Consider the following 23992-nt stretch of genomic DNA (forward strand, 5'->3'; position numbering starts at 1 on the left):
ATCTCTGCAGAGCATTATAGAACTGATTAGTTGCGCTGCTGTCCACCTCACCACATATTAACACACGACAGCTGTTGTTTATTGAGTTTTGTGTTTTTGCTGGGATGTCACGTGCGCGGGTACGTGTCCATGTACGTGTGTGAGTCGGGTAAGCCCTAAGGATGCAAGTTGTTTTCAGTCATATATACCAGCTGTGCCCTCATGTCGGGAAGTAGTACGAAAAGTACTTACACTCTGTACTTAAGTAGAAATACAAATACCATGGTTGAAAAAAAAAATCAATCAATGACTCATTCAAGATTTAAACTGTGACGTTGTCATCTGCAGAGATAAAAAAAAAAAAAGTAGCGAATCCATTTTGACACAAGAAGAAGAAGAAAGTACAGACACTTTGCATTTAACTTTTTTAAATTTTCTGACCCAAATGACTGGAACACACAATAAATAATAAAATTATTCTCTTTCATCCCATACCACTGTTTAAAATAGTGATGTATTCTGTGCAAAAAAAACCTGCATTGTTTTTAGCTCATTAACCACCATATGCCGTGATGTAAATATGGAACTACATCTGCCCATATTTTTATTTACTTACTTTTCTATTTTTAATTTTGTACTGTATTTATTTGTCCCTGCTTTAATCTTGCTTTGTTTTACTCTGCTGTCTGAAGCCAGGTCATTACTGCAAATGCCTTCGCTGGACAAAGCTAGGTTAAATACATAAATGAACAAATAAAATATAGAGAGTAAATGAAACATCAGAAAAACCTGTAGCAAAAACTCAAAATTTAAATTCAGTGCACTAATGATGTATTTGTACTTTTTTTACTTTCTACCACTGCCGGTGGCAGCACACACGAATACGTAGCCTTCATACTTGTTATTCACACCTGTACCCTTTTTGCAGGGATGGATCTCTGCACTCTGTCCATGTGAAGCCCCCGCTTCCACCGAAGATGTGTGCGCTGCGACCTCCAGCACCGCCCACATCTCCACCTGCCATGGTCACATGATGCACCCCTGAGTGGCTTTGCTCTCCCATCATAGACCAGTGGAAGTGCCGGTTCCGAAAGAGGCGTCTGCGGCCAGCCCGCCATGACGGTGGCCGTGCGCTTCCGCCGCCACTTACGGCGGCTCCTACTCTTGCTGGCCTCCTGCTGTCTCCTCTCCTTGCTCGTCTCTGCTTACTTCCTCTTCTCAAACACCTCCCCTTCCATGCAAATAGGACAGTCCTCAGAGCCCGCCTGCTCACAGCCCCTGTCCATGTCCCCGTATCGTCAACTCCCATACCCATACCCTCCTAATCCGCCTCACACGCATGTCCACACTGACTCAGCGGTGCTGGTGCTAGTGGAGTCGCAGTACTCTCAGTTGGGTCAGGACATTGTGACTATATTAGAGTCTGCGCACTTCAAGTTCCGCATGGAAATTGTGTCGGGGAAGGGTGACCTACCGCCTTTGACGGACAAGGGCCGGGGACGATATTCACTCATCATTTATGAGAATCTTCTCAAGTATGCACATGCAGACACATGGAACAGACAGCTGCTGCATCAGTACTGCACCGAGTTCAGGGTGGGCATCATCGGCTTCTACCGCTCCACTGAGACCTCGCCCCCTCTGCTTAGACTCAGAAATTTCCCGCTGGTGCTCAGGACCAATCAGGCCCTTTGGGACTGCTGTGTGGTGTCCAGCTCTCCCATCATCCACCTAACCAAGCCCGGCACAGACCGAGGGCCCTTACCCGGTGAAGAATGGACTTCCTTTTCCTCCAATCACTCCAGCTACCAAGCTGTGCTGCATGCCCGGGCCAAGGATGGAGCAGGGGTGGGTAGCGGTGACAATCCAGGGCCGGGGTTCAGCCTGGGTCTGCAGGCTACTGTAGTGCAGGACATGGGGTTCTATGACGGGGTGAGGAGGATCTTTTTTGGTCAGGGGCTGAACTATTGGCTCCACAGACTCATCTTAGTGGATGCCATCTCCTACCTCACTGACAGGAAGCTGACTTTGGGTCTGGACCGGCATATCCTGGTGGATATAGATGACATTTTTGTGGGGAAGGAAGGCACCCGCATGAACGTGAAGGATGTGAAGGTATTTCGCGGGGGGTGATGGGTAAATGAATCATTCTGCTCTCATGTAGTAACTAATGGCTACACAGTTCAAGCAAACATAAGAAATATGAAGCTGTTGCGCTCAAAATCTGAAAACCTCAGCAAAATAATTGCGGGTTCATATATTGTAGTCTGTGTTTGGGTACCTGCAGTGTGAGGAAGGACATATGTTTGGGTTCAGTGAGAGAGTCATTATATTAAATAGAGACCATTTACAGGGACAAGGATATTGAGTGAAAGGGGGTTAGGGGAGGGATGAGAGTGAGCAAGTGAATGAATAAGTGAAAAGATGAATGGCTCCTATTCCTCTTTTCCCACGTTATTCCTCTTCGGCAAACTAAAGGAGCGCCAACCCCCCAAGGCAGTTTTTGTTTCAACGCACACGCTCGTTTGAGTGGCCGCAGTCAGCTTTTCCACACAAAGATTAATCTTCTGGAAATGTACACTATTTACACACATTAGCTGGAATTTTTGTAAAAATTACCACGAGTTTTGTTTTCATGGTCCTTTCCTCACATGTAGTGGAGAAACATGATTTTAGCCCTGAAACTTTGTGAAACGCTTAAACGCTGATCAGTAACAACTGTGCCTGTTTTGGTTCAGAGCCACAATAAATGGATTAAGTTAATTAGATTTGTTCAATACAGTGGATAGTTTAAATTGTTGTTTTTCTTAACGCCTCAGTGAATTATGCTTACGTCTCACTAAAGTTGCACAACCCTGAATTTGGCACCTCAGCATCTAAGTTTCACAAACTTTGCGTCTTCATCACATTTAAAAAACACTTTTTTTTTTTTACATAAAAACAACCTACTGTACATAGTTAGTAATTTTTAAAGAGCTTTTGGCAAACAAAATTTCATGTGAAACAAGTAAATGAGTTAGAGTGTGGTGTTCATAATAAACAGGGAACAGGATCTTGCGGGGAAGCAAAAATTCTCTCAGTAAACACTTGGGCTTTGGTCCTTTGGGTGTGGTCAGAAGCTTGAGCAAGGCACTAAATTCTAAACTGTACATAGGGTTGACCTCATCAAATGGCACCTGATATCTCTGAATTATTCCTTTAGTCTCTTTTATTACATTTTTCTTATGCCAGTGGCAAGGTGCTGCTCCTACTTCAAAGTCCATTTGTCCAGCTTTCTCACACTGCGTGGGTTTTCTCAGGTCCAAAGGACAAACCTATTGAATGTGGGCTCTGATCGGAATATACAGTACACCAACTATGTGACACTTTTTACCCACATTCTTTTAGTATAATCAAAAGAGACAAATGACAGATTATTTTCCACAACTTCAAATAGTTCCCAGCTGTCTTGATAAATGTATGCGATTCTTTGGTCAAACTAAAGAAAGGATACAGGATTTCAGCAAAATTAATGTCCATTTGTTAAACGTTGGTTCTTGGGGATTTATGACTCAGGCAAATGCCAAATACAGGTTTTGTTACTTTTACAACTGAACAGTGAAAATGTGAACAGCTACTCCAATAATTCTAGTACTAATAATACGAGTTTTACGAATTAAAAAAAAAAACAACAACTCTCAGATTCCCCCCAGAGAGGATTTACCCCCCGTCCATGTCCAGACCGAGAATGAAAGTTGCTTGTATCCCAACAACTGAAAAGTAAATTTCCCATTTAACGTTCCCTTTAATAATTGGGAAACCATTTCTATAATTTTTGTAATTTTCTTAATTCGGATTGAGCTTGGTGTTTTTCTAGTTCTCATGTTTTCCCACTGTGATCATGAACAGGTTGTCAGAGTGTATGTTGGGGCTGTGAAACATTTCAGTACTTGTGTATATCCGGTACAAGCATGTTTCCATCTATGTCATTTAGAATAGAATGCCACTTTCCATCAATCCCTGGCACAAAAAAAAGGTCTCACCTGTCCATGGTTGAGATGTGGGGCGGAGATGTGAAGCATGTGGCAGCTAGAAAAGAAAAAAACATATCATAGGCGTGAAGGGAAGTGGAGAGAGGATTCCACGCTTGAATTTGAAAAGGATGCTTGTATCCCCCAAAAAGGATGAAAGAGTATACTCTGACACACACACACATAATTTACAAATTGCACAGCGGCGCTCCCTTTAGTATGAATTTTCATTTGAAGTCAGCCTGACTCCTCAGCTTTGTCGCATAAATATACATGAGGATGAACTGGTGGTGAAACACGACAGAGAGGCATGGAAGGGGAGGTCAGGAGACATAAAAACACAGAGCCGTTCAACCACAAACGTTCGCACAAGGCTGCCACATTTGCGCCTTCAGTATAGCAGCGGATCACAGAGGGGAAGAGGGAAGAAAGGAAGGAGGAAGGGAGGCGGTGTGATGCCTGGGGGGAAGAGCTTGGAGCAAACTTCCTCATTTCACAGAGACAAAATGCTGAGGGAAAATGGGGATGCTCAGGGGAGGTGGAGGAATTATAATATTGTGAGGAGGAGCAACCGTCTTTTTCACAGAAATTGCTGATGAAGGTTGAACAAGGTGACAGTGGTGATCGTACTGTGGTATGTGCTGTAATTATTTCACCTTTTTTAATTTAGTGAACGCAATGGAATTGTAATGTTGGTCAACCTCAGAAAGTTTTGCATTTTATATGTAACTGTACTATAGATGCTCACAGATATTGACTTAACTACTGGCTCAAACTACTCCCAGAATCATTTGTTTGAGCTTATTTGTGGAACTACATATGTAAAAAATGTCTTGCTACCAGAATTATGACTTTGATAAAATACGTGTAAAAAGTGCTGTTCCTCCATACCAGTAAAAGCGAAACTAAATGACATGACAGCAAAAATCCAAAACTTCAGTAAAGCTGGTTTAATAATAGCCGAGAAAACAACTTCAAACACATTTTAATGAATTAAAATTTTTTTAAAAAAATCATGAAAAAATGACAAAATAGGTACGATTAATATAGGATAGGATTAATTAACGATACTCACAATAAAATCAAAATGTGTCATGAGCAAGACTTGGCCACTGCCAAGAGGGCCGTGGCCACGCCACTGCTCTGGTAGGTGACACCTGTCACTGCTCACAGCTGTTTCACATTGGGACTGTAATTAGACGGGCATTTAAATTGGAGATTTTGTCACTGGCATTTGCCAGTTAGTTGTTTTGTGTTAGTGAGTTGCATTCACTGCCCGTGGGACTCTACGCATAAATTAGAGTAACCCTAGTCACAGTGATTCTGTGCCCTTTTGTTTGTTACTGTCCTGTAGAGTTGTTAGTTTGCCCCATTGTCGTCGGACCTCGCTGCATGTCTAGCCTAGTGTTTCTGTGCCTCTGCCTTGTCGGACTGCTATACCGTGTATGGCCCAGTTTCCGGAATTAACTACATTGAATGTTATGCCTCCGCCTCAAAGTCTTGCATTTGTGTCCGCCCCCGTATCGGAGGTTCGTGGCAAAATGTATTTTTGAAACATTTTAACACAAAAATATAAATAGGATCTTTTTCCACACCATTGAATATTACAACAATAAAATATTCTTTAAATATTCTTTAAATATTTTATTGTTGTAGTCCCAGATCATACATCTCATTTTTCTATATTCTGAATTCTATAACCACTGAAAAACTTAACAATATGGTCAGTCTCCTTTTTTCTCAGTTGGTGTCTTCTCCCCGCTTTTTGGGACTTTCCTTTGGGACTTTCTCTTTCCTACATTGTCATAAAACAGAAACTAGTTCCAGTGATGTGCGATATTCTGAGGTTTTATGTTTGCTAGCACAGTGTTTCACAAACTTTGGTTGGCCAAGACACACAACTGTTAAAATCTCAACATACGTCCCCAGAGAAAACTGTTAAACATTTTTAAACACGGAATTAATGACGATCTTATCTTAGGTGCTCTAAATTGTTCACAGTTTTACTGTAAAATTAGGAACTCATCCCCCCACCCCCAACTCCCAGGGCTCCTGGACAGGTGTCCACTTTTTGCCCCCACCCCCACCTCCCTGTTCAAACACCCTTGCCTCTAGATAAACAAGCATCCACATTCACAGTCACACCTATGGACAATTTCGAGTCTCCAATTACGATTATGTTCAATTATTGTTAGCAGGACTGGGCAAAAATGTTTTCAATGGTAAGAAAATGTAAACAGGTTCAGGATTGGGTATCTATTGTATATAGCTGTATGATTTTGTCTCAATGCGAATGATTACTATGTAGCCTTTGCATATGTTTGTACTATATTCAATGTTTCCAGTTGGGAAGTTGCTCAGCCTGGTGAACACGTTTTATTGTAAGTGATGTGAATACATATGGAATATTACAGTAGTACAACCTATATTACTTTTGGACTTGCTTCAAGTTGATATTTTGCCTCATATCAAATCTAGCTACCATTTGAATTCCAGTTGAGAAGCTTTAAAACAACTAAACCAGACTGTTGGTAACCCTGCATCAAATTAGGAAATTTTATTCAGTAGTTAGAACTCTCCATTTTCTCGTCTCCCTTTCTCCAACAGAGAAGAAGAGTGAAGAGTGAGGCAGACCAATTAAAGTGCTGCCCTCTTTCTTTCACCACTCTTCATTAGTCTCACCACATGAGTTCATCTGGTGACAAAATAAAAGACACACAGCCTTTCTGACTACACACACACACACACACACACACACACACACACACGCACACACCTTTATTCCCTCCATTAAAAATGATTCACAAGGAGGGAATCAGCAGATGACATTTCTCAAAATGAGGGATGATGCCAGTCAAAAAGTGCCATCAAAGATCCAAATGCGCTGCTCTGGTGTTTTTTTAATTTTGTGCAGAGCTCCCACTTGACATCAAGGAGGTGTCCCATCCTCGTTTTCCTTCTTACTCAACCACCCCCGGCCGCTTCCCCAACTCATTGATCACGATCTGTGGCCTCTTTATATTCTCCTCCTTGCTCTTTTGCTCATGACCCGCTCTGTGGACTCAAGCATTTACAATTGAAAGCAGTGTCATTGGGCATCCTTCTTCCCTGAATGCTCTGCTGTGCTTAATATATTGTGATGTTAGTACTAGTTAAATTTGAGATGGTCAGCTAGGATGTGGAAAGGAATATCCTTATGTTCGTGTAGTTACAGGCTGTGCTTAGCGCAACTGAAAGTTTGAGTGAAAAGAGGGTTTGTCTAGTGTTCATGCATTCAAAAATTCACTTTAGGGTCCACAAGAGCATCTGCATTCTTTAAAAAAAAATTCAGTTCAACACAATATCATTCCTATTTTGGCATAGTTATGAATTAGTCATTGTTAACATTTTTATTGGTATCATTTGGCTGGAAAGGACACCAAGACAGCGACAAAATACAGTGAAGAAAATAAGTATAATTTTAAAAGTCCAGCTCCACTCCATGTATTATCCTGAATCAGATACACCTGTGTGAGGTCATGAGCTGCATAAAAAAAACCTGTCCATCCCTTAAAATCAGTAAGACTCAAACTTGTAACATGGCCAAGACCAAAGAGCTGTCCAAAGACACCAGAGACAAAATTGTACAACTCCTCATGGCTGAAAAGGGCTATGGAGAAATTGCCAAGCAGCTTGGTGAAAAAAGGGCCACTGTTGGAGCAATCATTCTAAAACGGAAAAAGCTAAACGTGATGGTCTATCTCAATTGGAGTGGAGCCCCATTCAAGGTATCACCTCGTGGGGTCTCAAAGATCCTCAGAAAGGTGAGGAATCAGCCCAGGACTACACGAGAGGACTTAGTCAATGACCTGAAAAGAGCTTGGACCACCTTTTCCATGGTGACTGTTGGTAATACACTAAGACGTCATGGTTTGAAATCATGTATGGCACGGAAGGTTCCCATCCTTAAACCAGCACATGTCAAAGGCCGTCTTAAGTTTGCCATTGACCATTTGGATGATACAGAGGAGTCATGGGAGAAGGTTTTGTGGTCAGATGAGACCAAAATGGAACTTTTTGGTCATAATTCCTCTGACTGTGTTTGGAGGAATACGAATGATGAGTTCCATCCCAAAAACACCAACGTTACTGTGAAGCATGGTGGTGGTAGCATCATGCTTTGGGGGTGTTTTTCTGCACATGGGACAGAATGACTGCACTGTATTAAGCAGGGGATGACCGCAGCCATGTATTGTGAGATTTTGGGGAACAACCTCTTTCCCTCAGTCAGAGAATTGAAGATGGGTCATGGCTGGGTCTTTCAAAATGACTTTGACCTGAAACACACAGCCCGGAAAACCAAGGAGTGGCTAGGCAAGAAGCGTATCAAGGTTCTGTCGTGGCCCAGCCAGTATCCTGACCTAAACCCAATAGAAAATCTTTGGAGGGAGCTGAAACCCCGTGTTTCTCAGTGACAGCTCAGAAACCAGTTTTATCTAGAGAAGATCTTTGTGGAGGAGTGGGCCAAAATCCCTTCTGAAGTATGTGCAAACCTGGTGAACAACTACAGGAAACGTTTGACCTCTGTAATTGCAAACAAAGGCTACTGTACCAAATATTAACATTGTTTTTTTTCTCAGGTGTTCAAATACTTATTTGTAGCTGTATCACACAAATAAATAATTAAAAAATCATAAATTGTAATTTCTGGATTTGTCTTTTTAGATTATCTCCCTTTCAGTGGACATCCACCTACGAAGAAGATTTCAGACCCCTCCATGATTTCTAAGTGGGAGAACTTGCAATATAGGAGGGTGTTCAAATACTTATTTTTTTCACTGTAATATACAACAGAATTTAACCAAATCCTTAAGAATTGGGAAAAACATTTCCTCATTATTGCCAGGGATCTTAATAATTTTATTATCGATTGAGTATATAGCACTCATGTGTATGCCATTGGACAAACTGAGATGATAGTAGCTTATACAGTGTAAGACAGTACCATTGGAAGGTCATCAGGCTTTGTTTAAAACATCACGATTTATTTAGAAAGCAGGAAAATTACTTTATTATTCATAAGTGGGATGTGATTATGTGACCCAGTGCGCAAACACACTGTACTATGTTTACCACATGGGATAGGCCCCGGCTCACCCAAGACCCTAATGAGGAAAATCTGTATATGAATCAATATGGATAATGTATATGAGGACATACTCATTTGTTTGTGTACAAATTATGTAAGTAAGTAAGTTTCTTTCGGCTTGTCCCTTTCGGGGTCGCCACAGCGTGTGTCATCTCAGATGAACGCACATATGTTTGGCACAATTTTTACGCCGGATGCCCTTCCTGACGCAACCCTTCTCAGGGAGTGGAGGCCCCAGTGGGATACGAACCCACAACCCCTGGTTTATCAAACCAGTGCTCTAACCACTGAGCTACAGGGCCTCTTGTGTACAAATTATGTACTGAGTTAAATTTTAGGCCGCAGATAATGTGCTAAAGACGTCTTTGTTGTCCTCGTGTTCACTTTAGTTCTTGCTCTGACTTCAAATTGAAACTTAAAGAAAAGGCTTTGTACAATATGTTAATGGTCCTAACTTCAGTCAAGGTTTTTGGCTGAGCAGGCCGCTATTTATTGCGCATTCCTACTTTGAGTTAATCTTTAGAGCTAATTAATATGATGCATATTTGCCACTTAAATCTGCAGAATTGAGCTGACTCCTTATCCATTTGTCACCCAGCCAAAGGCATAGCAGAGTTGGAAAGGAGGACAAAAATGCTATTAAAAAGAGTTTCAAAGTTATTTCTCATGCAAGTCCAGACTACATCATTCATTTATTTCACGGCGGAAGGTGTTATCCTTAATCATATGAGATAAGTGAAGAAAACCACATCGTACTTTTCAGGTATTGGCATCAGCCTTGCATGAACTAGAGACACTTGTCCTTTGAGGACGGTGCTTTCATTACAATGAACAAGTGATGAACACAACATGGTTTTTATTTGACCGTCTTGTAAGCTTTGTGATTCAAGAGCTATAACAAGCACTAGTGATCCACATACAAGACTAGCAAATGCAGTGCTTGGTGAAACGATGCTATGTAAAGCAGGCATTGGCTCGAAGTTGAAGAGCAGGAGGGACAGAGACTAGCGAGAGATACAAAGAGACTGGCATCGACTCTCTCATCAAATAGAGATGCCTGACCCACTTAAGTTTGCTGGTCTGGTGTTCGTATTAGACGCATAGCTGCACAAACAGGCGCATGCACTTCACAATCCATAGCAAGAATTAAATCTCATATGCAGCAATGTTTTTTGACAGATTAAAACAAAATAATTCAAAACATATTGAGAAGAGCAAACCACTTAAGAAGTACTACATACAAGAAAAACGACATTATTCGTTCTTACTGCCAAATGTGCTTTCATAGCCCTGCCTAAGCCATTATACTTGGGACTAAAGCATATATTACATGCTGGAAATGTGTCATACTGATTTCATGTTGTTTCTGAATGAGCAGATGAAAAGTAAGAGAAGAAAGGGATGCACATCTGCAACATTTATAAAGTACTGTCACACATTTCAGCCCATAACTGTAGAAACAAATCCCGCCAAGCAACCTTATATTGGTCTGGATGTTGTTGAAATTATGGATACACATTATTTTTATTCAACAATGGATAAATAAATTGAATAATTGCTCAAGTATTTTTTTTCCTTTTGCTAGTATGTGTTCAGACTCTAAACTGTCTGTAGGTGTGAATGTGAGAAGTTGTGTGTGATTGTTTGTTTCTATGATACATCAGTGTACCAAAATTCCAATAATAAACAAAGGGGTGAAAATAGCATGACAATGCTATTGAGTATTCCAGTGTCTGTAAAACTGTTGTAAATCTCCTTTTTTTTTCTTTTTAGGGTTGAGGGGGACTACTTCCTTGATCTGCAGAACAAAGCCATTTGACGTCATTTATATTGGTTTATATAGTTGAGCGTTCCTCATACGAATTACTTCACGGTTAGGCCGTGGCCCGGGCTTCCTTCACCCGCATTCGGAAATGATAATCTGTAAGGCTTAGGGAGAAATTCAGATAACGTAGGTCGAAGATGAAAAAAAGAGGACGAGCCCGGCTTGGTCGGCAGAAGAAGAAGAGAAATGCACAGACAATACAGCTGTGTGTAGGGGACTTTGGATGTTGAGACTATGACAGAATAGCTCAGGAGTTAGCTAACATGATGATTAGGAGAAAGGTTGCTATATTGTGCATCCAAGACAGCAAGTGGAAAGGGAGTAAGGCTAGATGTTTAGGAGCAGGGTTTAAATTATTTTACCATGGAGTAGATGGGAAGAGAAATGGAGTAGGGGATATTTTTAAAGGAGGAGCTGGCTAAGAATGTCTTGGAGGTGAAAAGAGTATCAGATTTAATGATGATGGTGAAACTTGAAATTGAGGGTGTTTTGTATAATGTGGTTAGCAGCTATGCCCCACAGGTAGGATGTGACCGCGAGTTGAAAGATAAATTCTAGAAGGAACTAGATGAAGTAGTCCTGAGCATCCCAGACAGAGAGAGAGTTGTGATTGGTGCAGATTGTAATGGACATGTTGGGGAAGGAAACAGGGCGATGAAGAAGTGATGGGTAAGTACAGCATTCAGTATAGGAACTTTGAGGGTGGTGGTGACTTCGCAAAAAGGATGGAATTGGCAGTGGTGAACACTTATTTCCAGAAGAGACAGGAACATGGAGTCACCTACAAGACCGGAGGTAGAAGCACGCAGGTGGATTATATTTTGTGCAGATGATGTAATCTGAAGGAGGTCACCAACTGTAAGGTTGTGATGGGGGAGAGTGTGGCTCGACAGCATAGGATGGTGGTGTGTAGGATGACTCTGGTAGTGGGTAGGAAAATTAGGAAGACAAAGTTTGAGCAGAGAATCCGGTGGTGGAAGTTGAGAAAGGAAGAATGTTTTGTGGCCTTTCGAAAAAAGGTGAGAGAGGCTCTACATGGTCAGGAAGCGCTCCCAGAAGACTGGAATACTACTCCCCAGGTATTCAGAGAGGCAGGCAGGAGAGTACTTGGGGTGTCTTCTGGTAGGAAAGGGGAGAAGGAGACCTAGTGGTGGAACCCCAAAATACAGAAAGTCATCCAAGAAAAGAGATTAGTGAAGAAGAAGTGGGACACGGAGAAGACAAAGGTAGAGGTGGCGAAGGCTAAATAGTGGGATATCGCAACATATACTTCAGGTTGGATACGAAAGAATGAGAAATGGATCTCTACAGTCTGACCAGACAGAGGACTAGAGATGGGAAGGGTGTGCAGCAAGTAAAGGTGATTAAGGATAGTGTTGGAAATATGTTGACTGGCGCCAGTAGTGTGCTCAGTAAATGGAAATGGAATGGAATGGTATTTTTATAAGTTAATGAATGTAGAAAATGGGAGAGAAGGTATAGAAGAAAAGCAAGCGTGGATGACCAGGAAGTGGCAGTGATTAGTAAGGGAGAAGTTAAAATGGCACTGAACAGAATGAAAAATGGAAAGACAGTTGGACCCGATGATAAACCAGTGGAGGTATGGAAGAAATTTGATGAGGTGGCTGTGACGTTTTTGACCAATTTATTCAATAGAATACTAGCGGGAGCGAAGATGCTAGAAGAATGGAGGAAAAGTGTGCTAGTCCCCATTTTTAAGAACAAAAGAAGAAACTACAGAGGAATAAAGATAATGAGCCACACAATGAAGTTATGGGAAAGAGAAGTGTAAGCTAGACTCAGGACGGAAGTAAGTATATGCGAGCAACAATATTGCTTTATGCCTAGAAAGAGTACCACAGATCCATTATTGGCCTTGAAGATGCTTGTGGAAATGTACAGAGAAGGTCAGAAGGAGCTACATTGTAACTTTGTAGACCTACAGAAAGCCTATTACAGAGTACCAAGAGAGGAACTTGGTCCTGCATGTGCAAGTCTGTTGTGGCGGAGAAATATGTTAGAGTAGTTTAGGACATGTACGAGGGCAGCAGAACAACAGTGAGATGTGCCGTAGGTGTGTCAGAAGAATATAAGGAGGAGGTAGGACTTCACCAGGGTTACGTGCTGAGCCCCTTCCTGTTTACAGTACTAATGGATAGGCTGTCAGATGAGGTTAGACTGGAATCCCCTTGGACCATGATGTTCACAGATGATACAGTATTGTGCTGTGCAGTGAAATCAGGGAACAGGCGGAGGAACAATGAGAAAGATTGAGGTACGCACTGGAAAGGAGAGGAATGAAGATTAGCCAAAGTAAAACAGAATATATGTGCGTGAATGAGGGGGGAGGAGGAAAAGTGAAGCAATCTCTTCCAGGGAGAAGAGATACCCAAGGGTGGATGACTTCAAATACTTGGGGTCAACAATACAGAGCAATGGTGAGTGTGGTAAGGAAGTGAAGAAACGGGTCCAAGCGGGATGGAACAGTTGCCGGAAGGTGTCTGGTGTTCCATGTGACAGAAGAGTATGAGTATCGAGTAAAGTACTAGGATGAAGGCCAAAGTTTATAAAACAGTGGTGAGGCCGGCCATGATGTACGGATTAGAAATGGTGGCTCTGAAGAAATAACAGGAAGCAGAACTGGAGGTAGCAGAAATGAAGATCCTGAGGTTTTCGCTTGGTGTGAACAGGTTGGATAGGATTAGAAATGCGCTCATTAGAGGGACAGCCAAAGTTGGATGTTTTGGAGACAAGGTTAGAGAAAGCAGACTACGATGGTTTGGACATGTTCAGAGGTGAAAGAGTGAGCATATTGGTAGAAGTATGCTGAGGGTGGAGCTGCCAGGCAAAAGAGTGAGAGGAAGACCAAAGAAAAAGTTGATGGATGTTGTGAGGGAGGACAAGAGGACAGTGGGTGCTAGAGAGGAAGATGCACAAGATAGGTTTAGATGGAAAAAGATGACGCACTGTGGCGACCCCTAACGGGACAAGCTGAAAGACTAAGAAGATATTGTTGCGATATATATTTTTTTAGAAATTCCAATACCAATGGCCAATAATCTTTAGAATTCAGAATGTTTCCATCACTAATCTCTATAAAAGACAGAGCCACATTTTGGGACCCAGTCCTCAACTCTACTTTCATGCATATATTAGTTTTATAAAGGGAGTCGTCGGGTTGCAAACAAGTTGCATTCCTTGCTAGTAATATAATTCGAGTTTCGTTGTAAATCGGATTTTACTATTAAAGTCAGAATATACATAAAAATACTTTGCAAAAAAAAAAACAAATACATTAAAATAAAGAAATAAGATACTGTACTTACCATTACTGCTGAGAGATGGATGGAGAAGAAGGGGAGGCTGTTGCGAAAGAATCTGGTCCTCAATCCATAACCTAAGTAGCCTCTCCATCTTGACAAGTATCAAAGAATGTTGTATTTTGATAACTGTATCCGACATATCAACGGAACCCTCCACTTGCGCTACAATACGGCTATGTATTTAATATTGTCACCACGGTCGACCGACTGAAGCCTAGCTTTTTACCGATGTTCGTCAGTGTCTCTCCTTTCTCTCCTCTTTTTTGATCTTGAGCTTTTTTTCCATAGGAATTGATTTTCTTCAGCTTTCTTCTTTGGGGCCATAATGTCTAAAATGGAGGCCGAATAATGTGAAGATACTCCCGGCGCACAAACATGGATGAGCACTATGCACATTAGCGAGCCAAAATGCCAGACGGGGACAGGCGTTTTAATGTTGAAGCGCTTTAAGTCCAGACCATTTTAACCCAAGTACTCCCTGTATTGGCCTGAGTTTGGCGACTTGAATTGAAGAATGTTAACATTTGAGAAGAAAAAACAATAACAACAGAATGAGGATATATTAGTCACGTGGATGACAACAACCTAGCTGTTCAGATAACAAGTCCCCCCAATCACCCCCATTTATTTAAACCCCAACATGTAGCTGGCACCTCTCACTACGCTCAGGACACACAATCACACTCACACATACGAATATGAAGCGAGATGGCATTACTTCTGACACTGGAAGTGGGTTGCAGCTGTGGGATTGGCATGGAGAGCAGGCCTATCGCTAAGCACTAATCCTCGTGTATGTTTACCTTCATCACCAGAATTGTCAATATGCTTCGTGGCTTCCCGGACTACATAACACCATCCCTCTCCGATACTTCCGCTAAGCCAAATGCAGTCTTTTCTATTACAACCTATTTTATCGCCACACTCACCATCCAGGAGACAGTTTGGCCCAGTATTGCTTCAAGGCTTCAGCTCAATGAAATAGGGCGCCATTGCTATCAGGGGAAAAAACCCGGCAGGTGACGACTTGATTGTTTCTCTGAGATTCTAGAAATGCGCTTCTGTCCAAGAGGTCTGTCACATTTAATTGTTGAGTTTAGTCCGTAGTCTTCCCCCAAGCCACGTCGTAATGGTCATCAGTTTGTCATTGTCATTGTCAAAAAAAAAAACTAAAATCAAACTCTACTGTTTGACGGAAAAGTCCTACAATTTGCATGACATATTTTCTTTTTGTGATAACACATCTTTTCTTTTTATTCTTGTAGTATAAATATTTTACTGTTGCTGTTGAGGTCTTTTCACATCTTTGCTGAACATGGTATACAGTGGGACCTCCAAAGTCAAATGCCATTAAAGTCATAAATTTCAGAGTCAGTAAAAAAAAAAAAAACTTCACTTGAAAGCAGCGTAAGACTTTTATAAATCTCATGTGACTTCAGTTCAGTGTGCATCTTTGTTAAGGATACATTTCTTTTTCAAAAGTTTTTTTCACATGCTTTTCTTTTTTCTTGATTACCATCCAAAGGTGCCTTTGAGGCTTCCCCATTTTTTCAAAAAAAGTTGAGATTTTACATTGTACTTGATTTTCATTGTATTAATTCGGTGTTATGTTGCTAGAAATGCATTTTGGTGTAGCTCCTACACCTTTTTTAAAAAAAAAATCCATCCATCCAACCATCCATTTTCCATCCCGCTGAACCTCACAAGGGTTGTGGGCTTCACCCAGCACTCTTTGGGCGAAATGTGGGGTACACCCTGAACGGGTTGCCACCCAATCACAGGGTACATATAAACAAATTACCATTCGCACTTATATTTACACCTATGGGCAATTTTGAGTCCTCATTATTAGCCTGCCATGCATGGTTGCATGGATGGATGCATGTTTTTTTGTTTGTTTGTTTTTTTTGTGGGAGGAAACCATTGTACCCACACAGCCATGCAGGCACAGGAGAACATGCAAACTCCACACAGGCGAAACTGAATTTTTACCGTGGTCGTGATAACTGTGAGGCAGATGTGCTATCCAGGTGTCCACCGTGCTGCCCAATATATTAAATAATATATTAAATCAAGCAGATAATATAAATATAAACATCAAAACATGTGAGCTTGCTGAGAACATGGACAATGAAAAGGTGGATGGTTTAGGCTTTTGTTAGCATTTAATAACTTCATGTTGGACATTCACTTAGGAACATGTTTCTGTGAGAAAACTAGCAGTTTGTTTTTCAACATATTGTGGTGCATTGAAATTTCAGATGTCGAAATGTTTCACCTGAAAACTGCACAATAGTGGATTTGGATTTGGTTTAAGACCAAAATACCCTTTTCTCCCTGAAATAACGTGACGGCGACACGGTGAAGCAGCTGTATAGCGTTGGCCTCACAGTTCTGAGGTCTGAGGTTCAAATCCCACCCCCACCTGTGTGGAGTTTGCATGTTCTCCCCAGGCCTGTGTGAGTTTTCTCTGGGCACTCCAGTTTCCTCCCACATCACAAAAATATGCAACATTAATTAGACACACTAAATTGCCCCTAGGTGTGATTGTGAGTGCGGCTGTTTGTCTCTATGTGCCCTGCGATTGGCTGGCAATCAGTTCAGAGTGTTCCACGCCTCCTGCCTGTTGACAGCTGGGATAGGCTACGGCACTCCCCACGACCCTTGTGAGGATAAGTGGCTAAGAAAATGAATGGATGGAACATATTTTTTATAATACAGACACCTTTATTAATCCTACAACAGGGACATTTGCATCATTTTATTAGTATGAGGAGATATAGCAAATTCACAAATAGGGCACAAAAGAACACTTTTAGCTGCAAATGTATCCATCATTACGATAAATACTTAATATGTGACGAATACATAAGATACATGATGAATATTGGCGTCATAAGTTATTCATGTTTATGATTATGATTATAGAGAAATTATTATGTTGTAAAATTGATGACTATGCAGTTTATTTTAAACCTCTTCCATGACATATTGCAATAACTTTCTCGGGTAATGGTCTTTAGATCATTAAAAAATATAGAAATACCATGCACTCAAATAGTTCTGGATCTTCATTTTTATAGTTGGCAGCACTTCAATCATAGCCATAAATGCAATTTTACTCATAATTGGAATAGTTTTGTTTTCTTAAATTTTAGAATTATTTTATATTTTGTGGTCTGTGTATCATATTTTCTATGAAAAGTGCTTAAAATATGAAGTTTAATTGAGTGGTAATTTCTTTTGATGTTAGGGCTTTTGGTTGTGAGCTTAACTTTTCCATCACAAATCATTATTTCAGTGCATCAAACATTTGTTTATTTTCATTTTCATGTTCATTTTGGTGCATCAGTAATTTTGAATTTCTAAAACATTTTTAGTTCAATGGATATTCACTTGGTCAAAGGGTTTTCTTAAAAGTTACTCCATGATGACGTGGTGGATAATAATTTTACAGACCCGGCAACTATATGTATAAATACTGGGCAACTTTAAATAAGACCACAGGGTATCATTATTCTACTATATTTTCATGATTATTGAATGACTCTGATGGTATATGGTAATTGTAGAAAAGGGACGTAAAATGAATTGTGGTATTGTTGCATAAAAAAAGAATGAAATGTTCAGTCAGTTGTGTTTGGGGTTGATGTGAACAAACCCACCTCCCAGAAATAAAAAACTATTGTTCCGAATTTTGGATGGAAAACAATCTGACAGCCAACATTACCGGCCAGTATGGCACTCGTGTCCGGCAAGTGTGATGTAAATTTCACAAATGAATTTGATGAAATAATCACAATGTTGTTTAAAAAAAATGAAGAAATAAAGCTTATTTTTATTTTAGCACTAAAATAAATTGATAAATACTGTATATATAATATTTATACTTTGTTGTTTCTTTTCATCCTTGCATAAGTTTTTGCTGGTTCTCTGGCTCTCTCACACATAGCAAAAACATATCTGTCATTACATTACATCATGCTAAATCATCAGTGTGCCTGTTTATGCCTCACTGTATCAAATCCCTTTGTTTTTTTTCGTGTTTGTGTTATATGTTGGCTAGCAGAAAATTAATGATGTGTCTGTACAGATACAACACACCCTTGGACAAACTCCCATGCTAGCGTTCATTCTTCCTGACATGTGCATTAATAATGCATACTGACCAAGTGCAACCATGAGAGTAGATTGAGTTTAAATGCAAAGCGCTTGACAACAAAGTTAATTTAATTCTGAGTAATCTGAGTATAGTTTGTGTGTTTGTGTGTGCATGCATGTGTGTGTGTGGGTGTGCGAGTGTGTCTGTGCAGGTGTGATTTAGAGGATGTCATCGCAGTGGAGACAAGGGATCAGATTAGAGCTGTGCACATCTGTCAGCAGGCAGCCATCTTCAACACCATTAGATTAGTGTTAATGAAGATACTGCACCTGTATCTCTATATTTGTTAACACACACGCGCCTTAACACGTACTTACATGCACACACACACGCACTCGGACATGGTCACATAGTCATTCACTTCCAATGTAATACCAAGTAACCCTGCATCCGTCCAGTCCAACCCATTCCTTCTTTGCTGCAACCTCTTCCTACTTTGGGAAAGCTGCAGTCTTTCTCTCTCACACACTCTCTTGAAACTCCATCTCTCCATCACTTTCTCAAATGTCACATTCTCAGGAGACGAGCTTGTTCTAATTTAAAAGGGAGGCTGAAGCAGCATGGAGGATATACCGCTCTCTGTCTTTCTATAACTCCCTCTGTTCTCTCCCAGCCCTCCTTCTTGCTATCATTGCACTTCTTGCTGTTTGCGCCCATAAATATTTTTTTATGAAACTTTTATTATTCCGTGCGTATTTCAGGCTGGGGGTCATTTTGTTGGGCTCAGTGCCACGTCTCTATTAAAAAATGTTTGTCGGGCCCCTTTTAATCGATCCCCAGGTACCTTTTCTGATTTATGAGATCAGCAACTGATGTGAGAGCAAAGAAGTCCTTGGAAGCAGGGTTATGTGTGTGTGTGGGAGTGTGTGTGTATTGGAGGGGTCATGTAGGGGGGTATTAGTCCATCTTCTGGAAGCCTTTAATGCATTGACCTTCATTAACTGATGTTATTGCATGTGTGTGTGTGGCCACAGGTGTGTAACACTGTTTGGTTAATACTCAGCCTTTGTTTAAATGCCAGAATACTAATGATAGCATTAAAAAAATGAAAAAAAAAATCCCAATTTAAGCATTAACACCTGACACTAAGGTGTGTTTCAGGATACAAGAAAACCGCAAAGCTGAACACTTTTATATCAACCAATTTTCTGAGCCGCTTATCCTCACAATGGTCACGGGAGTGCTGAAGCTCATCTCAGCTGTCATTGGGCAGGAGGCACGGTACACCCTGAAGTGGTTGCCAGCCAATCGCAGAGCACATGGAGACAAACAACACTTGCAATCATAAGCACATGTATGGAGCAATTAAGAGTCTCCAATTAATGTTGCATATTTTTGGGATGTGTGAGGAAACCGGAGTGACCGGAGAAAACCCACGCAGTCACGGAGAGAACATACAAACGTCACACAGGCAGGGCCGAGATTTGAACACCGGTCTTCAGAACTACATGCTGCTATATATATGTATGTGTGTATGTGTGTGTATACATATCCATCCATTTTCTTAGCTGCTTAACCTCACAAGGGTCACGGGAGTGCTGGAGCCTATCCCAGTTGTCATTGGGCAGAAGGCAGGGTACACCCTGAACTGATTGCCAGCCAATCACAGGGCACATAGTGACAGACAGCCACACTTTTCTCTGGGTACTCAGAAACTTGCAACATTAATCGAACAGTCTAAATTTCCCCTAGGTGTGATTCTGAGTGTGACTGTTGTCTGTCTCCATGTGCCGTGCGATTGTCTGGCAACCAGTTCGGGGTGTACCTAGCCTCCTGCCTGCTGACAGCTGGGATTGCCTCCGGCCCTCCTGCGACCATTGTGAGGATAAGTGGCTAAGAAAATGGATGGATGGATTTATATATATACATACACTGTCCATCACAAAGAATTTAACAATAATCTCTGATCTATAGGCACTGCTGGACACTCAAAGACAGTTGCGTTCTCACATCTCCAACTTTACCTTCAACCTGGGCTTTTCTGGCAAGTTCTATCATACAGGTAAGTAATCGTCAATGACGAAAGCCTTTAAAAAACAGTGGTAAGGTGAAGCAGAGTGAGAAACATTATAATTTTTTTCACATGCTACTTATGAGAATACATTCATTGATTCATCCATCTTCCATTCTGCTTCTCACATGGGTTGCGAGCGTGCTGGAGGTAATCCCAGCTATCTTTGGGCGAAAGGCAGGCTCCACCCTGAACTGGTCGCCAGCCAATTGCAGGGTATGAAAATACAATTGGAAAAAATAAAGCTAAGATAAAGTCAAAAACATAAGATAATAATGACAAGTTATAATGACTTGACCTATTTAAAGTGGGCTTCAGTCAAGTGACTTTAATTTTATGTACTTCGGTCATAATCGCAAAAGTGTGTCAAAAGGCCTTGTAGGCATATTCCAAAGTTGCTAGAGGTGTTTAGGCACCAGATAGCTACTTCCACCACACGCCAGTGGCTCACTACCCCTGTCCTGTCCTGTCCTAACGGTTAGTTGCTGTGTCGCTTCCTCACACGGTCGATCCTTCACAGATAATGAGACTCCTAAGGAGCGTTAGAATCAGAACCAACTCATGGTCACATACAGTACCATGTAACTCTGCTATGGTTCTGTTATTCAAAAGTTCTGTACTCTTGTTGCTATCTGTCCCCTCACAAGCCTTGTGGTCTCAAGGCAGCATTTGCAATAAATATAACAATTTTAACAACCACAGAGGGAGTATTTCAAAGGCCCTCTTGTGCTGTTTTCAGCATGAAAAGCTCCATTCTGCATGACCATGCAGCTGAGCAAGAAATAAATACCGCTACATTCAAGAAAAGATTGAGAAGCACAATTGAAGCCTCCAAATAGAACACAGATGTGAAAGTGAGTGTGAGTGTTCTTTTGGTTCCATGTGGCCTGCAATTGGCTTGACACCAGTTCAGGTTGTACCCCACCTCTCGCCCAAAGATAGCTGGGATAGGTTCAAGCACAACTGCAACTGTAGTGAAAAAAAGCGGTATGGAAAATGAATGAATGAATATACGTAGTTGCTACTTATCATTAGTCAAGATCTAAATCTCGTCATCGTGGTAGAGTTAATTGGGAAAAGAGATATCGAATCCCAATTTTTGTTTAATGCTATCTCAGTAATTTGGAGTCCCAGAACCGTGGTGTGTGAATGTGTGTGTACTTGTGTGGTTGTAGCTCCAAGGACATTTTTTAGTTGTTTTCATATTCAAATCTGCTCAGTCTCATGTTTAAAAAAAAATAAAACGAGAGTTTGAATTTGTAAGGAAATATGATATATTATAGCGTGGAATGTATTAGTAGGGATAACGCCACATTACACCATAACACATGCCTAAGAGAAGCTTGGTACTTGTTAACGAACACTAACCTGACATTATGTGTCACTACATCTGTCACACTGTGTCCTTTTGTAGGTACCATGGAGGAGGATGAGGGAGACGATTTACTGCTGAAGTACGTGGATGAGTTCTGGTGGTTCCCCCACATGTGGAGCCACATGCAGCCTCACCTCTTCCACAATGAGTCCTCGCTGCTGGAGCAGATGGTGCTCAACAAGGAGTTTGCATTGGTGAGATTGATTTACACACTCACGCACACGCTGCTTGGCGCTGTCTATATTCCCTTGTCTTTCTTTCCTTTCATCCGTCCTTGAAATCAGATTTGCTTTCTGAACCACCTCAGTGTAAAATAATTTTCATTTCTTTGCCACAAAGCACCCCAAGGCAGAACAATATTATCCACTTTGACGCACACAGAGCAACATCATCAACGTAGAATCAAATTCTGGGCCCCCATACATAAGGCTTATGAAGAGCTCCCCACACCGCTACACCCACTGCTGCCGCCCAGCACACACAAACACCATGTCCTATCCTGAAGTTGTTTTACTGTGGCTGCAAATAATGTTTGAAGTTTGAGTGCACAATATTGGATAACAAAAGGCAGGCCTATGAATGACCTTCAAAGTAGACTACAATGAACACAGTTATCAAATTTCCTTCCTAAGGTTTATCTCAAAACATTTTGTGCGATAAATTTAATTAATGGCATGCTATGATAGTTACACATTTACTCAAATATTATAACTAATTATTTACTAATAATTACTATCGGCATCAATATGGTGTTCACTTAAATAGCGCTTCATCTACACCATCACAGTGCCCAAATTGCATTACAGAGACTCAGCAAGAAAAATTAGGATTATGGGTTAAGATTATGCAACATGTTTAGTAATACATTGGTAGTTCATCATTCAATACAAAATATGTTTCGGTTTAAGAAGAAAAAAAAGTAACATCGAGTGGATACTGCCCCAAATACCTCTAATGCAAAATCACCACAGTCTGTATGCATAGTCCCAGAATTTTGCTCCAAACACAAAGACCCCTCCCCCAAATGTAACCAGTCAATCGCAAAATGCAATCAACATTATTCCCTCAGTTCCCTAGAGCCTTGCCTCATCTCCAGATCCTTTCTGAGATCATTCAAACAGCCCTGCCCTTTGTTGAAAATAAAATGACCACAGATGCAAATGAAATCGGTGTTGTGCCCGACACTTTACTAATCTCCTAAATCCAAACAAATCTTAATTCATCCATGGCTAATGGGGCATTCACCTTAATGGCAACCCAGGAGCCATTTTTATCCCTGACTATTTAATCTGAATTCCTCAAGGTAGGTGGCTGTTATGTCTGTGCTCCTGTTGCCTCCAACTGTGTATGTATATGTGTGAAGATAATTTGTATGGCCATACAGGAATGTCACACGTAAACTATGATACAACAAGGGTGGCTGTAGGTTCATGTTATTGAAGGTGAACGTGATCGTAAAGTGCAATCCCTAACCTTTATCGCACACACACACTGCGCACGCTCATCCTGTGAGCGCCGATGCTTTGCTTTGACGATGTAAGTGGATGTGTGGCACGGCGAAGGACAACACCATTTGTCTGCAAGGTACACTAAGAAAACATCCACTCTCACAAGTGCCCTCGTGAACACATCTATTTTTAATTTCCCCTTGTCAAGTCATGTACTCAGGGTTCTCAAACGTTTTTTAAATGTGTTTTTGTTTTGTTTCTTTTAATCTTCTACTTTAATTTTCATGATGCTTACCAGAAAGCTAATGAACCAGGGGTGGCCAGTCAATAGAGGGTAAAATGGTTCTGCCCCACCCCTCTTGATTCAAATTACAAATGAAAAAAATTAATGAAATAAAAAAATTAAAATGTTACAATTTTTATGTATGAATATTTTTAGATGTCAGATACTAAATGGACAAATACTAAATAGAGCTCGTCCATGTGACGTCACCATTTTCACGACGCCATATTGCCGATCAAAAAGAGCTGCTCGACAGTGTGGGGGACATTGAACAGGAGGAGAATATTTAAAATGCCCGAGACTTGTTGTGCTATTAGTCATTACAACAGATGAGACAAATATTCAAAGAGGTCATTCTATAGAATACCAGCTGAAAAAACGAGTAAAGATCGATGGATTTTGGCAATCAAATGTGATGGATGGTGCCCAACCAAATACACACGACTGT

General features: G+C 41.0%; 1 protein-coding gene and 1 non-coding gene across 3 annotated transcripts in view; one reads left to right on the top strand and one right to left on the bottom strand.

Annotated features, from left to right (window-relative positions):
- ndst3 (N-deacetylase/N-sulfotransferase (heparan glucosaminyl) 3) overlaps positions 1-23992 on the top strand; it is a 73708-nt gene that overhangs the window by 1279 nt on the left and 48437 nt on the right. For both annotated transcript variants that reach the window (XM_061830823.1, XM_061830824.1), the window contains exons 2-4: positions 908-2094; positions 20342-20429; positions 21853-22007. In XM_061830823.1, coding sequence (XP_061686807.1) covers positions 1096-2094; positions 20342-20429; positions 21853-22007 — 1242 coding nt within the window. In that variant the 5' untranslated portion in view covers positions 908-1095. The remainder of the gene's footprint in view (positions 1-907; positions 2095-20341; positions 20430-21852; positions 22008-23992) is intronic.
- trnai-gau (transfer RNA isoleucine (anticodon GAU)) lies at positions 9347-9419 on the bottom strand. Its single transcript has one exon. It is a non-coding gene; the product is annotated as a tRNA-Ile (tRNA).

This window comes from Syngnathoides biaculeatus, chromosome 9, assembly GCF_019802595.1.
Source record: "Syngnathoides biaculeatus isolate LvHL_M chromosome 9, ASM1980259v1, whole genome shotgun sequence".
NCBI classification, from domain to species: Eukaryota; Metazoa; Chordata; class Actinopteri; order Syngnathiformes; family Syngnathidae; genus Syngnathoides; species Syngnathoides biaculeatus.